Genomic DNA, 15405 nt, shown 5'->3' with positions numbered 1-15405 from the left:
GTTCCTGCTCCAGCACATGCTTGCACCTTGCCCTCCACGAGAGCTCTCACATGCTAGAGAGGGGCTGGTGGTGTTTCTCCTCAGCCAGGATCTCCCCCGTGAGCAGCCAGTTACAAACAGCATCCCACTTTGAGGAATAAAGCAGCAATACTGCAGAGACCTGGAGTTTCCCCCTCTCCAGGTGCCTCCACCTCATTGGCACTGCTGAACTGGCAAGTGGCACATGCTGTTTTCTGCCTGCTGCCAGGTCCCACGGGTACTTACACCATCCAATGTCATGTTCTCCCAAGCTGAGCGCTGCTTCTCCCTGCTCCCAGGTCCCGGAGTTCAAATCCTTGTTGCTGTCCCTCTGCCTTTTCCACGGGAACATGTTGGAGAGAAGGAAGTTCGGGCCGCTGGGCTTCAACATCCCTTACGAGTTCACAGACGGAGACCTGCGCATCTGCATCAGCCAGCTGAAGATGTTCTTGAGCGAGTACACGGATATCCCGTACAAGGTGAGCCCACGAGCCAGCCCTTTCCATGCGGGAAAGCAGGACGTGCCCATAGGAGACGTGTCCCACGCACCCTCACAGGTTCTCAAGTACACGGCCGGGGAGATCAACTACGGGGGCCGCGTCACCGACGACTGGGACCGACGCTGCATCATGAACATCCTGGAAGATTTCTACCAGCCCGAGGTCCTCGTGCCCGACTTCACCTATTCCGAATCGGGCATCTACAAGCAGATCAGCACCTCTCATGACCTRGATGTAAGTACTGTAAATACAACGTGCTGACAAACACACCCCCATCCTCATGGATCCAGGCACTAGCACATAGGGTGTCTCCTCCTCCCTGGTACCCACAGAATTTCTAGTTCCCAGGGGGAATCCACATTAGTAAAAAGCTGGAAAATCCTAAACCACTTTCATCCACCTGCACCTCTTTGGGGTAACTGAAGGGAAAGGCAACTGTTCTTACAGGAAAGTAGTAGCCCTCACCAGACCCCCCCCAGCTGGAAGTGTGTGTACTCTGAACCCCTTTGCTATAAATCAAATTAGCTGTTATACCAGATACTTTCAGATGGAAGCCTCTGACGAGCTTTCCTGGAGCCACTGCTAAGCTGTCCATTCCAGCAGAACATTTGCTCCATCACGGGAGCAGTTTTGCTCCCCAGCCAAAGCTCTCACCACGGCCTCCAAGCCTCTCAGCGAGGCTGCTACTGCCCTCACCTCCCCAGCAGCCCCAGTCCCTCTGCCATCAGTCAGTGCCCCTGCTCTCACAAAAGCTGCCCCTGAGCAACAGCCGTGAATTCMACATTACCTGGTGTGACAGGCGACAAGGAGCTAAGGGTCAGGTAAGTGAATCTTGACCCGACAGACAAGGAGCATCTTCCAGCAGAGGTTGCAGATCCATAGTTGGCCGGGATGAGTATCCAAGGGCCCTCGCTTAGTTATTTCTTTCACGCCAGCCAGAGGGACACCACAATTTTCCCCTCCCAAACCTGCTGCCTGCCTCTGCCCGTGCACTGCTCCCCAGGGCTACCTGCAGTACATCAAGAGCCTGCCCCTCAACGACGTGCCGGAGATCTTCGGGCTGCACGACAACGCCAACATCACCTTYGCCCAGAACGAGACCTTCGCTCTGCTGGGCGCGATCATCCAGCTGCAGCCCAAGACGTCCACGGCTGGAGGCCACAGCAGGGAGGAGGTGGGTGCCAGCATGGCTCACACGCTCCCTTTCTTCTTCCACGTCCTCTTTCTCCTCCCACTCACCCATTCCGGCCTCTGGTCCCTTCCTGAAGTGTCCCAGCAGTTTCACAGATGGGCAGGGATGCTGCCCCATCCAGCCAGGTTCCCCACACTTGGCCTCACGTTTCTCCCCCTAGTTTTTTTCCAAGCAGAACCAAAGGCTTTGGAATATTGGCCAGGGCTCTGTGGGACCAGCCTGAGCAAGCCCTGAGCTTGCTGCACCCTCACCATCCCTGCCAACCTGCCCTGCCYGTGGGGCGAGGGCACCAGCAGCTGGGATGGGACACGCTCACCTGCTGCCACGTGCCTTCCAGCTCGTGGAGGAGACCTCCAAGGACATCCTGGCCAAGCTGCCTCCCCCCATTAACCTGGAGGAGGTGATGCGCAAGTACCCGGTGCTCTACGAGGAGTCCATGAACACCGTRCTGGTGCAGGAGGTGATCAGGTAAGCCCAGAAGTGCCCAGTCCTCACCTTGGGATGGGATGGTCCCCCCAGGGAGAGACAGGCATGCACAGGTCCTCCCCTTGGAAACCTTCCTGCCAACCATGGCCTGCAGCACAGGCACTGGAAGCTGCAGCAATGGCTTTGGTATCCCAGCCAGATCCCTCTTCCAGGGCTCGGGGGGCAGATACAAGACCCTCATCCAAGAGGCTGGGGGCTCTCAGGGAAGAGCTTCCATSACTGCACAGGGACCATGATTCCCTCCAGGAGCCTGGGCTCACTTGAGCTGAGGTGCTAGACCTGTGCCCCGGGTCCCTCTTGGGAGACCTCAGCCGGTTCTCCCCAGGTACAACAGGCTCCTGGAGGCGATTGCCCAGACGCTGCGGGATCTGCTGAAGGCTCTCAAGGGCCTGGTGGTGATGTCCTCCCAGCTGGAGCTGATGGCCGACAGCCTGTACAACAACAGCGTCCCCAAGCTGTGGGACTCCAAGGTACCCTATGAGCTCGGCCACCCTCTTGTTCCTGGGCAGCCCTCGGCGTCCAAGGTTTGGGACATCCCCACGCGTCTTCACTGTGGCCACCCCACAGGCCTACCCGTCGCTGAAGCCCTTGGCGTCCTGGGTCAGCGACCTGCTGCAGCGGATCGAGTTCCTGCAGAAGTGGATCAGCCACGGGATCCCTCCGGTGTTCTGGATCAGCGGCTTCTTCTTCCCGCAGGCCTTCCTCACGGGCACCCTGCAGAACTTTGCCCGCAAGTCCGTCATCTCCATCGACACCATCTCGTTTAGCTTCGAGGTCCGTGAGTTAACCCGAGCTGCTGCATTGCGGCTGCCTGTTCAGCACTAGAAAGCAAAACGTGCAGGACACTGAATTCCAGATGTGGAATTCAGATGTGGAAGCCCCCCAGCTGCCCCCAGGGTCTGGACCCCCTCAAGAGCCAGGGCAGGTCCCCTTGGCCAGCACTAAGTCAGGAATAGGGAAGGAAGGTCCAAGGGAGGCTTGATGCCAGGGCCACGGTCCTCCCGCAGGTGCTGAAGGAGTCTCCCAGCGAGCTCACCCACCGTCCCCAGGAGGGCTGCTACATCCACGGCCTGTTCCTGGAAGGCGCCCGCTGGGACCCCGGCACCTTCCGGCTGGCCGAGTCGCGTCCCAAGGAGCTTTACACGGAGATGGCCGTCATCTGGCTCGTCCCTGTCCCCAACCGCAAGCCTCCCGCCGCCGGCGTCTACCTGTGCCCCATCTACAAGACACTCACACGTGCAGGTAGGTGCCCCAAGGCYGAGGGGACAGCGGTGGCTCCAGGCTGCTTGTGCTCCCAGCACGTTCCTGCTGGCCAGGGAGAGACGGGAAAACTCACGGAGATCAGAGCAGCCAGGCAGAGTCACAGTGGTTGAGGGTGGAAGGGGCTTCTATAGAGATCATCTAGTCCAGCCCCCTGCACAGGGTGGCATCCAGGTGGGTTTGGAAGACCTCCAGAGGAGACTCCACAGCCTCCCCGGGCAGCCTGTTCCAGGGCTCTGTCACCCTCACAATCAAGAAGTTCCTCCTCACGTGGAGACGGAACCTCCTGTGTGGCAACGCACACCCATTGCCCCTCGTCCTGTCMCTGGCACCACTGAGGAGAGCTTGGCCCCTTCCTCCCTACATTCCCCCTTCACATCCATAGGGGCAGCCCAGCGAGCCCGCAGCTCCTCCAGCCGGGCTGCCCTTAAATCCTTGGGCTCGGCCCTTCCACCACACAAGTCCGTTCTCCCACTGTTGTCACCCAGTGCTGGGATGGCACCGGGGACGRCACCCAGGAAAGCACAYGCAGGGCGCCCYGCTCTGCCTGTGGGCGATGCTGGTACCGCTCCCGCTCCTCCCTTTCCCTCTCCCCGCTTCCAGGAACGCTGTCGACCACGGGCCATTCCACCAACTACGTGATCGCYGTGGAGATCCCTACGGACCAGCCCCAGCGGCACTGGATCAAGCGGGGCACGGCCCTCATCTGCGCCCTGGATTTCTAGCCACGAGACCCTGTCCCGCACTTAATCAATAAAACACCTCAACTCCCCCGGCRTCACATCCATCTCTTGTATTTCCCACCATTAGGGCAAGTTTTTAACCCCAGGGAAGAGGGGCCAAGGTGCCCGGGATGCAGCAGGGCTCCAGGGCCGCTCCGGCGCGTGGATCCAATGCCCGACACCCAGAGCGGCGCCCGCTCCTCTCCCTGCCCTGGCGCGTGGCTCCCTGGGGTGGCTGTTACACGACAGCTTTATTCGTTCGACAGATCCACTATTTACAGCACTTGGTATTGGACACAGCAAGAGAGCGAGGATTTTCTTCCCCTCAACAAATACCAAGAGAGAGGTTTCACTCCACAGGCAAGCCCTGTACAACTCTGCCCCTTTGGCAAGCTCCTTCCCCTGCCTCTCGGGGCGGCACCGGCCTCAGGCTCCTCCGCTCTGCCAGGGCGCAGGGAGAAGGAGGCCGGTTGCAGAGGTGCTCGGGAGGCAGGAGGCCRCGGTGAGGGGCAGGTCTGGAGAGCTCTGCAGCGAGAGCAGCTGTGGACGGGCCCCTGGGCTCGTGCCTGCGGTCCCCATCGCTCACYGCCACCGCTGGCACCTCTGCCCACRGTGAAGGGGCACCGRCCTGGTCCAGCTTCCACCCTCGAGGCAGGTCCGGCCACCCCGAGGACCCCCTTGGGTGCCTGGGCACAAGCAGCAGSCCCCTGGGCCTGCTCGTTCATCCCTGGGTTTCTCCAGGCTCCCAGCAAGCCCGAAGGCATCGCTGGAGCCACCAGACTGGTCCCGTGGAGAGCAGTGGTGGAAGGAGAGGCACACGCCAGCACCGAGGGGCAGCTCCAAGGCCACCCAGCTGCCAGGAGCCACCTCAGCACCAAGAGCCCAGCGTGCCACAGCCAGAAGATGGGCTTGGTAAAGGGAAGGAGAGGATTAGCAAACAGCCTTGAGCATCCCGGAGGGATGCAGAGCTGAAGGCCTGGACACAGGAGGCCACAAGGTCCTATCACCGTGACCCGCCCCAGGCCACACTGGTCACCAGCCGGGTGGGTTGCCCCCGTCCTGCYGGGGCCACTGAAACGTGGGCCCCCCGTGTCCGCACGTGGCTGTGGCACAGCCAGCTGGGCACTCGGAGGAGCCTTTGCCCGGGCTCCCCTTGGGACAAGGCGTTGTTGCCTTTCACAACCGGGGCTCAGAGGAAAACCCCATTCCCGTTTGCCCCTGGGCTCCAGCTTCACCCAACACTAAGGGTGCGAGCAGGGAGCACCCAGTCAAGGGCTTCTCCCGGCGGGGATCCCTCTTCCTTGGGCAAAGAGGGGCATCAATCCAAGCGTCGCTGCCCAAAGCCACAGGGCCCGGCTGCTTCTCACAGTCTCCACCCGGCAGCTACTGGCGCTTGGCTTTGTAGGGCCGGGAGCGTTTCCGACGGTCCGGCTTCCTCTGCTTGTGCAGGCGCCCGATGCTGACGCCCTGGCGTCGGCGCACGGAGATGTTCTGCTCCACGAGGCTGGCCAGCATGCCTGCGGGGACAGGGCAGCGCACACGTGCCAGGGACCGGGCTGAAGGCACCAGCTACACGCAGAAATCRGGGTGCTGGGTACCCTCTCCTACCTGAAACCCATCCCCGAGCTCCTTCTGGGACAGTAAAACCAGGAGGGTGCAGAGCAGAGACCCTGCTCCCCAGCACAAGCCCCCCGAGCAGCAGCTCGTGCCCCAGGCCCAGCAGAAAGAAGCCAGCAGGGAGCTCCCCACATTCCCAGCACTGCTCCCCAGTGGCTGGCCCTRAACCAAGTCCCTGCCCCACGCTCACCTTCCTGGGCCAGCATGGAGATGAAGGTGCAAATGAACTCATCGTAGTTGTGGGTTCTCCTCTGGTCATCAATCTACAAGGAGAGCAAGACAGAGACATCAAGACCACCAGCTGCCTCACAGGGCAGAGAGCAYGGCTCATCCCACAGGCCAGGGAGACCGAAGCAGAAAGGGACACAGCTCCCAGCCACAGCAGAGGATTCAGTGTGAGCAGACATGAAGAGGGGCCAYCTCCATCCCAGCCTTCTCCACAAAAGGCAGCGGGACACAGGCGAGGGCTGGCACAGCAGGAATCCTGCTGGACATCCAGGCTGAGAYGCCTGCTCTCCCTCCTGGCCAGGCCAAGGTTGACCACAGCCCGGCTGCGGCACCGCTCCATCCTCCGTGAGCAGATGCTGCTACAATTACCTTGAATTTCTTCCTCTTCTCCACCTCCTCCTTCAGGCAGGCCTCGTAGTTGGCRATCTCTGCCTCCACGCACTTCAGCAGCGCCAGCAGCTCCTGCCAGGGTGAAGCAGAGAGAACGTGAGCACAGGGCATCCTGCCAGGGAAAGGGAGCTGTGGGCCCTGAAGCCAGCAGGACGGGCTGGCGGGTTGGCCTCTCTGTGCTGGGAAAAGGAGGATTCCTCAAAACAAGAGGCACTGGGCAGGGCAACAAACAGCACTTCATGATGGGGACGTTCTGAGCTGGAGGATAATCAATGGGGCAGCTGGGGCTCGGCCTCCTCTGCCTAGGCCCGGCCCAGGCCCAGGCCCAGGCCCCTGCTTCTTGAGAACACGGGGAAGTGATTGCATGTGTGCCAGGAACATCCAAGGGCCTGGTTCTTCTGCTTGAATTAAAAAAAGGACAGAGGAGAAAACCCTTGCAGACTTCCCTTAAGTCAAGCAGAAGGCATGTTCCTAGCCAGCCCTCCTCAGGAGGCCTCCAGGCGCTTGTGCAGTCCAAGCCTGCTCCTGGCTGGAGACAGGCAAGGCTGGGAATGGTCTCTCCCCGGCCACGGTCCCACYGGGCTCGGGCCCAGGAGCCCAGACCACCATGCCCAAGATGTGAGGCACAAAACCTGGCCCCTCGAGGCACGGCTGCTGCGAGAGCCCCTCAGGCCAGCGGGAGATCCTGGGCGAGCACGGAGAGCTCCACGTTCCCAGGGCTGCCGCAGCACAAAACTCACCTTGGGAGAATACTTTTCCCCCCCAGGGTGATCACTGGTCCTGCCAAGTCCCACCTTCTCTTTGCTGTCACTGGCCTCACTGCCCTCCTTCTCTTCCAGCTTGATAGCGACCTGCGTCTCTTCACCGGGTTTGATGGAAGAGGGGGAGCCTTTCCCCCCATCTGCGCACAGCAGAAGGGAGCATTAGGATCCACCACCAAAAACTCGCCCTCCCTGCCTGCATCCAAGGACCTGCTCCCCTCCTGCACCCCCGAGAGGGGCTACCTGCGACAGCGAGCGGGCAGAACACGCCGTCCTCGGTGAGGTGCAGCAGGCCCGTGCTGACGAGCGGCCCCAGGTCGCGCACGGCGCGGTTGTAGCGCATGCAGTCCACGCGCAGCAGCCCGTCCTCCTCGCCRAAGAGCACCTTGGAGATGTGCGAGGCGACGGGGCTGGAGGGGCGCGTGGCGCTGGCCGAGCGGATGGGCGAGCGCAGCGGCGAGTTGAAGGCGCTGCCGATCTCCGAGGCCGTGTCCGTGCTCTCGTTGCTGGGCGTGGGGGAAGGCTGGGAATGGGCCACCACGGCCACGGCGGCACCCCCGCTGCTCGTCTTGATGGACAGCGGCATGGAAAGGTCCTTCTGGGACTCCTTCAGCTTCTCCGTGAGGACGTTGATGGTGTTGGGCTGCAGGAYGGAGAGCTGGCCGTCGGCGGCCGCCGCCGCGTGCTCTTGCTTCACCTGCCCCTTCCTTTTGTACCTGCTCGGAAACAGAGATCAATAAAGCAAGGTCTGAAGCTCTTCCAGGGCCTCTCACTGCCACCAGCTGCTCTGACACCCCTCACTGCCCCTCATCTGCTTGGCTGCAGTACCCCTGCAGCTCAGGGGGGCTTCAAAACTCTCAGGGGGCTTCCCACAACATGCTGTGTTCCCCCACATTTCGTTCACAAGCCTTATGGCTATCCCAAAACACCATCGCTGTGATCCAATCTGGCCATCAGCACAAGCCGGATAAGGCTCAGTTGGGAGAAAGGAAGCCCACCAGGTCCTGTGCCCACCAAGAAGGGGGCACCGAGCACCCTTGGCCAGCAGGCACCCTCCAACACAGCTCAAACAGCCCCCGTCTCCAACGCAACACAGCAATTATCAGCATGGGAGCCCTTCCCCAGGACGCAACCCACCAGCGCTGCCCGACACAGCTCCCCCCGTGCTACCTGATGGCCGAGCTGCTGTTACGAACTTCYTCCTCCTCGTCGTCGTCGTAGTCATCCTCGTCATCCGAGTACTGCTGGTGCGGCCGGACCGGCACGCGGCTACGGCCCACGCCGGCTGCAAGGTCTTCCTCCTCCTGCAAGACATCCCCGTTGGGAGCCTGCCGGCAGCGGGGCAGGCAGCACCACGGAGGAACATCCCAGCCCTCCCACATCAGCAGGCACCGAGGCAGCCTCTGTCCTTTGCTCTTCCCCCCTAAACATCCCCCGGYGCCAACCCTCAACCCTCCTGCAGCTTCTGCCTCGTGTCCAAGCTAATCCCTCCCGCCAGGGTAGTTCTCACCTGCCCACCCAGCCTGGGTGGCACGAGGGAAAGCTCCCTGCAAAACGAGGGAAGGGGCACCAGGAAAGCCCCCRGCACTGTGGGGCTGGAAGCAGCCGGCTCAGCTGCAGTCAGGCACCCCACAGGCCGGCGCTCCTGCCTACCTGCATGGGGGATTTGGCGTAATTGTGGTTGTCCAGGAAGGCTGGCAGCCTCTGCACGATGGGGTTGGGGGCGGCCGGGGGCGCCCCGTTGATGCTGCTCACGGGTGGCTTGGCCAGCGGCTTGGCTTTGCTGGGGGGGCTCTGCGTGGCTGCGGCGGGGGCCGGGCCGGCGGCATCCTCGCTGCTCTCTGGGGCACGAGCACAGGGCCGCCCTTTATTCCACGTCCCCCGTCATCCACCCCTTGCCGCCCCACGGAACAGAGGGGCTCTCATGCTCCCCCAGACCCAGGGCATCTGGGTCCCCAGACCCATTTTCTGTTGCATCTCCCACCACCACGAGCACCCCCATAATCAAGCCCTCCCTCTCTCAAGCTCTGCATCTCTCCAGCACTCCTGCCATGCACAGGGGCATTTAAGCCACCTGGTCAGGCCTGCTCCACAACCATGTGTCCAGAGGGGCTTAGAGAGGAAGAAAACGAAGCCGACCACAACTGTCTCGAGCTCCAGGTGAGGCAGGAGCTGGTACCAGGCAGCAGTGCCAGGGCAGCTGGCAAGCCTGCAGGAGTGAGGGCTGTTACCTGGACGGGTGCTCTCCGGGGCYGCCGCCTTGCTGCTGGCTGGCTTGGCCTCTTCGGGGGGCTGCGACTCYTGGGACTTCTGAGTCTGGATCAGTTCAGGCTGAGTTACTCGGATGAGCTTGAAAGCAAAAGACAGGCAGAAACTGGGAGCTGGAGGAGGGAGACCCACGCCACAGCAGGAGGAGAACGGGCAAGGCTACGCCAGGCTCCAGGTTCCCACCATGCTATCAACTGAGCAGACACCCTCCCAGCTGAACACGACCCACGCAGCAAGAGAGTTCAGCTCTCTGCAGGGATAACAGTGTGGGAAGGGATCCAAGGCACAGGGAAGGGAGACCTGCCCACCCCAGAGGACACCTCGCAAAGCAGCAGGTCAGAAAAACGCCACAGCAGAAGGAGATGCCCTGGCAGCAGAGGGTCTGYGGGTGGCTGGCGCGGGGCCCGCGCCGCCCCACCTGCTGCAGGGCCTCCAGCACCGTCTGGCGGTTCATCTTCAGGATGTGCAGCTTGGACTCGTACTTGATCCTGCGGTCGGGCACCACTGCCATCAGGTTGAAGCGGATGTCGTGGTAGGGCTCCCTGCAGGGAGGGCAGCAGGCGTGAGCCTGGGCTCCCCCCAGCACGGGCCCCGGCGGGCTGCTGGCCACCGCAGCCCTGGGAGCAGCCKCCAGGCAGCACCTCCTCTGCCCTGGGCTCAACCCCAGCACAGGCAAGCTCCATTTCCCTCCAAAGAAATCGAGCTCACATCAGCTCAAGCAGCAGAGCAAGGTCATTTCARCCCCAATTGCAAAGGAGGCTGCACTGGTGTTGAAACCAAATGAATAACCTAGGGCAGCTTCAGCATCTTTTCTGGAAGGGGGTGCATGTGTCCCTCCCAAGCAACATTCCCCATCCCCGTTTCCATCATTCTTTACACAGTGGCCGAGCAGAAATGCCTCGGGGGACACGGGGACGGCGCAGGGCACACAGCACAGCCTGGCACCTCACCCTGCAGTGGCCAGGCCGATCCGTTCCATGATCACTCTCCTGGCTTTGTCTGTCCATTCTTCGTCATCAGCCCAAGGCCCTGGGGAAAAAAGGCAGAGCTGGAATTAGCAAAGCAGGACGAGGCTGCGGCCCCAGACCCACAGAGCAGCAGCTCCTGCCATCCCCAGTGTCCTCTCGTGGCTCCAGGGCACTGACAGGAGACTGTGGATGGGAGCACATTAGCCCCACCAGYGAGATCCACACGACTGCCTCTTGGTCCCAAGTGAGACCCAAGAAATCCAAATGCATTTGGCAAGTATTTTACCAAAAGCCCTAATACGTAGAAGCAAACTCCTTGCATAGATAAGCAAGTGCTGGAAGGCAGAACTAAGCAGTGGAGTTGTAAGAGGACAGAGTAATCAGAGCCATCCTGTTAGGATCTGTGCTGGGGACTTTGCCTTGACAGACAGGGGTTATCTGGCACAGGGAAAGGGCAAGGAGAAGACAGCTTCTACTTGCAACACCAACTTATTCAGGAGAGGKAAAACAAAAGCCAGTTCTGGAGACCTATGGGAGGACCTTGTGACCCCTGGACAGAAAWAGGCTGGAAAAATTAATGTAGTGGATTCAGAAACAATCAAGTCTTCCGCACATAATCCTCAGTGACAGGTTCCAAGTGAGCTATCAGAAACTTGGCACCAATCTAGGAGTCACCGGAGCGATTCTCCAAAGCCACCCGCTAACACTTAAGGGCAACGAAGACAACACCCACTGGCAYACTTGGAACTGGGATGAGAGACAAGACCAGCCAGGGTGTCCCGTGCTGATGAGCAGGGTCGCACAGCCCTGGGCCTCTTACCGTGGTCAATGGGGTAAACCTTGAGCCCATCCAGCTCAAAGAGCCGCCCCTTGATGGGCACGTAGCTGACGAAATGGAAAGCCTCCATGGTCCGCACGGCGCTGATCCCGTTCTGCTTCTCCGGCAGGTGCCGCGGCTCCGGCCTGGGAAGGCAGGAGAGCCGAGAGGTGAGGAGGGAGCTTCCCRGAGCCAGCACAGAGCAGCTGCGAGGGACACCTCCACTCACCTGGCATGGCTGTTATGGGCCTTGGCCAGCTCCGGCGCGTTCCCGATGGCGTAGCCCTTGCTCTGCAGCACACAAGGGGCAACGGGGAGAATAAGCAGCAAGGAAAAGGGGGGAGAAAAGGCAAAACACTCGAGCTGAGCAGCTCCCYGCTGCCTCACCCACGCACAGGGCTTTAAGAGCAACTTTCACGGTGCTCTACTGAGCTACAGGTGACAACCCAGGATGGAAAGGGCACCAAGCTTCCGCTGAAGAGAAGGGAGGGTTAGCGYGAGAGAAGCAGGCAGAAGAGAGATGTCTGGAGGCAGGAGAGACRTGTGATCACGAAGAGAGTGTATGCRGACTAGGGAAAACAGGGACACCCCTGGAGCACATCCCCACCCACCTCGGGGCTGAAGCCCTTGGTGAAATCCTTCATGCGGCTCAGCGTGGGGCCCAGGTCCACATTGCTGCAGTTGAGGAGGACGCTCAGCAGGGCGTGGGTGGCGCACGAGTTGGGAATGAGCTGCAGGGTGACAGGGAATCATCTCAACGGGAACACGGCGTTCCAGGGACCCTCCCCGTTAGCCATGATCAACCACCAAGTAATGATGCAAGTGGGAGCAGCGACTTCTCCCGCTCCTCCGGATCCAGAGGGGACACAAGGAGACCCCAGCTGCACCAGGGACAAGGCCAGACTGCTCCAGCACCCTGGCTGCCTTTCTGCACTGCACTGGGATACACGAGGGGCTTCCCAGTCCTGCTCACATCACAACACGACCCCCGATCCCATGAGACCCAGAAAGGCAAGCCTGGCCTTGGCAGCCAGGCTTATGGAGGCACAGGAGGGAAGCAGTGTCCCCATCCAGGAGGGAAGCAGTGTCCCCATCCGTGCCGGCTGTGTCCCCTCTCCCAGGGGGATGGGTCACACAGCACATCTCCTACTCACTGGCAGCTCTTCCTTTCTTCTCTCTCCCCTTTTTTCCCCACTAAAGGATGTGACAACAGAGCGGAAGAGCTCCTGCCATCAGCGTCACAAGAGGCACCCCCTTCTCCTCCCTCGCCTGCAGCTCACCTGGTGGGCAAAGAACATGTTGTTAACGATGTCATCGTCGATCACCGACGTCTCATCCACCAGCGTGGAGACCTTGCGGCGGGATCTGCGCTCCTCGATCCACTTGAAGAGGAAGATGAACCCGTACACGGGCCTGCAGGGAGAGGCCAGCAATGGAATCACTTTGGAGACACGCAGGACCTCCCCACGGGGTCCTTCTCCCCACATAACTCTGTCCCCAAGYCAACCTGCCAGCAGCAGGAGCGAGCCCTTAGTAAAGCAAGGGCAGGAGATGCCCCAGCTGCCTCTACCTCCTAAAGCACTCCTGGGTTTAGAGCTTTAGGCCTTGCCCACCAAGGGGTTCCCAGGGACCGAGTCCCCAGGCCCACAGAAACATTTTGCTGAATTAAAAAAGGTCAGACTTTCAAACTGGCAACTTACCCTTGGCATTTGCTCTGCAGATCATAGATCTCTTCAACCTGCACCCCCTTGACCCCTGCAAACAAAGGGCAGAACGTGCTGTAAAGCCTGCTGGAAAGGGCTGGAGATAAAGCCAAGCACCAAGGCAACTTCCAGGAGGTTTCCGGCACTCACCAAAATCTTCAACCAACAGCGTGAAGAGACCTGGGAGGGAACAAAACACAGAGATTATTTCTGGCTGCAGAGCGGGCAGGAAAGCTGTTAAACACCCGGGACAACCTACAGCAAAACCTCTCCTCCCCCCTGGTCCTCGGAGTCCAGCTTAAACRGAGCTCCTGCCTCAGCCTTGCGACTTGCCAAGGGCAGAGCTCCTCGGTGGCACCCCTGAATTGGGGCAAAAGCAGCTGAATAGAGCACAGTGCCTTTAAAAGCAGGATTTTCATGGGTTTGTTAGTAAAGCCGGACAGTGCAGGAGAGCCAGCTGGGAGCAATGGGCCCCAAAAGGCTCACCTTCCTCCTCCTCTCTCCTAGGGTGACCAACTCCAACCTGTCTCGATCCATTACAACATTCCCATTACGGAGAAGAGGCCAAGGGATTATTGGAGACGGGCAGCTGAGCTGGAGCTACAACATCCCAGCAAACGCGGCTGGCCCCGTGTTCAGGCAGCTGAATTGGGAAGCTCAAGCCTGGAATACTAATCGTGCTCCTTGTGCTTCCTCAAAAGGCCGCTGAAATATTGGCAGGAGGTCCATGGATTACCAATAGGAAGGATTCAAGGCTGAGAAACTTTTCTAGACGCCAAGGACTTAAGGGGCCTGATGTAAGGGGGCTAGGCAAGAAGGGAAGAGAGCACGGGTGGGCTGAAATGACTAAAATGGGGAGAAAACTTCCAAGAAGAAAAACCCCCGCAAATTTAGCGGAAATAAGTCACACTAAGACTSAGGAGCCTGGAGATGGTGGTAAAGACAACAGTGGGAATAGAGGAATTTGGACAGGGTGCTAAATACAACAGCGGTGTACATACAACACACGCCCGGCACCCCCAGGGCAGGTCTGGCCCCATAGCCCGAACCAGGCCCTGACCCACAGCTCCGCACCAGGCCCCCCAAGTACCTGCCCTCAGGGCCAGCCCCATAACCAGGTCACAGGCCTGGTGTGCAGAGTGACACCTCTCCCACCCCATAGCCCCATTGCTGTCCTATATCCTACACCTCTGCCTGGGCTGCTCCCCCAGGGCCACCCCATAGGGCAGTACCCACACCCTAGGGCCAGCCTGTGGCCCCATAGCGTGGTATCGCACCCCAGGCTGGCCCCACAGCACAGTATCTGCACCCCAGGCCGCCCCATAGTGCAGTATCCACATCACAGGGCTGCCGTATAGCTCAATACCTGTACCCCAGGTCAGCCCCACAGCACGGTACCCGCACCCCAGGCCGGCCCCATAGCACATTACCTGCACCCCAGGCAGCCCCACAGTGCAGTACCCCACTCCAGGTCAGCCCCACAGCCCGGTACCTGCACCCCAGGCTGGCCCCATAGCACATTACCTGCGCCCCAGGCAGCCCCACAGCGCAGTACCCCACTCCAGGCCGGCCCCATAGAGCGGTACCTGCACCCCAGAGCAGCCTGCAGCCCCATAGTGTGGTACCTGCACCCCAGGCCACCCCATAGCATAGTACCTGCACCCCAAGCCAGCCCCATAGCACATTACCTGCACCCCTGGCAGCCCCATAGCGCAGTACCCCACTCCAGGCCGGCCCCATAGTGCAGTACCTGCACCCYAGGCTGGCCCCATAGCACGGCACTTGCACCCCATGCAGCCCCATAGCACAGTACCCCACTCCAGGCTGGCCCCACAGCGCAGTACCTGCACCCCAGAGCGGCCTGCAGCCCCACAGCACGGTACCCACACTCCAGGCCGCCCCATAGCACAGTACCTGCACCCCAGGGCTGCCCTACAGCTCGGTACCTGCACCCCAGAGCGGCCTGCAGCCCCATAGCACATTACCTGCACCCCAGGCCGCCCCATAGCGGGTACCCGCACCCCAGGCCGCCCCATGGCGCAGTACGCGCACCCCACTCCAGGCAGCCCCACAGCGCGGCCCCGCACCCCGAGCCGGCCCCACGGCGCGGCGCGCGCCCCACGGCCGCTGCCCCACACACCGGGGTCGCTCTCGAGCTCCAGCCAGCCCTTATTCATCTTCCCGCGGGCCGCGCCGCGCCGCCATGTCCGGGCCCGCCCCGCCCGCCGCGCACGTCACGCGCGCGCGCCGCCATGACGTCACCGCCCCGGGCGGCGCTTCCTGCCGTTGTGTGGCGGCCGTGCGCCCCCCGCGCGGCACAATGGCGGCGCGCGGACAATGGCGCCGTTGTGTGCGGACAATGGCGCCGTTGAGTGCGGACAATGGCGCCATTGTGTGCGAGGGCGCGGACAGGCGCTGCCGCGGGCCCGGGGCCGCCCCACCCCGGCGGTGCGGGTCACCCGGGCTGCGGTGCTG

The 15405-nt window shown here is 61.1% G+C and overlaps 2 protein-coding genes across 2 annotated transcripts in view; one reads left to right on the top strand and one right to left on the bottom strand.

Moving 5' to 3' along the window:
* DNAH1 (dynein axonemal heavy chain 1) overlaps positions 1 to 4181 on the top strand; it is a 60917-nt gene extending 56736 nt beyond the window's left edge. Inside the window, exons 71-78 of the mRNA XM_026046116.1 lie at positions 318 to 497; positions 576 to 752; positions 1522 to 1692; positions 2048 to 2178; positions 2522 to 2666; positions 2764 to 2970; positions 3204 to 3438; positions 4060 to 4181. Coding sequence (XP_025901901.1) covers positions 318 to 497; positions 576 to 752; positions 1522 to 1692; positions 2048 to 2178; positions 2522 to 2666; positions 2764 to 2970; positions 3204 to 3438; positions 4060 to 4181 — 1368 coding nt within the window. The remainder of the gene's footprint in view (positions 1 to 317; positions 498 to 575; positions 753 to 1521; positions 1693 to 2047; positions 2179 to 2521; positions 2667 to 2763; positions 2971 to 3203; positions 3439 to 4059) is intronic.
* A 224-nt stretch (positions 4182 to 4405) lies between these two features.
* On the bottom strand, positions 4406 to 15107 carry BAP1 (BRCA1 associated protein 1). Its single transcript, XM_026046101.1, has 17 exons — positions 15071 to 15107; positions 13081 to 13110; positions 12928 to 12982; positions 12508 to 12640; positions 11839 to 11958; positions 11457 to 11518; positions 11231 to 11373; positions 10393 to 10471; positions 9861 to 9984; positions 9406 to 9523; positions 8828 to 9015; positions 8345 to 8478; positions 7418 to 7890; positions 7154 to 7314; positions 6393 to 6485; positions 5986 to 6058; positions 4406 to 5695 (listed from the first exon to the last, which is right to left on the bottom strand). The coding sequence occupies exons 1-17, from the start codon at positions 15105 to 15107 to the stop codon at positions 5562 to 5564; spliced, it is 2157 nt and encodes a 718-aa protein (XP_025901886.1). The 3' UTR covers positions 4406 to 5561.
* Positions 15108 to 15405: the final 298 nt, after the last annotated feature.

This window comes from Nothoprocta perdicaria, unplaced genomic scaffold (assembly GCF_003342845.1).
Source record: "Nothoprocta perdicaria isolate Ctin4 unplaced genomic scaffold, notPer1 scaffold_42, whole genome shotgun sequence".
Classification (NCBI taxonomy): domain Eukaryota; kingdom Metazoa; phylum Chordata; class Aves; order Tinamiformes; family Tinamidae; genus Nothoprocta; species Nothoprocta perdicaria.
This window is presented reverse-complemented; position numbering and strand designations above follow the sequence as displayed.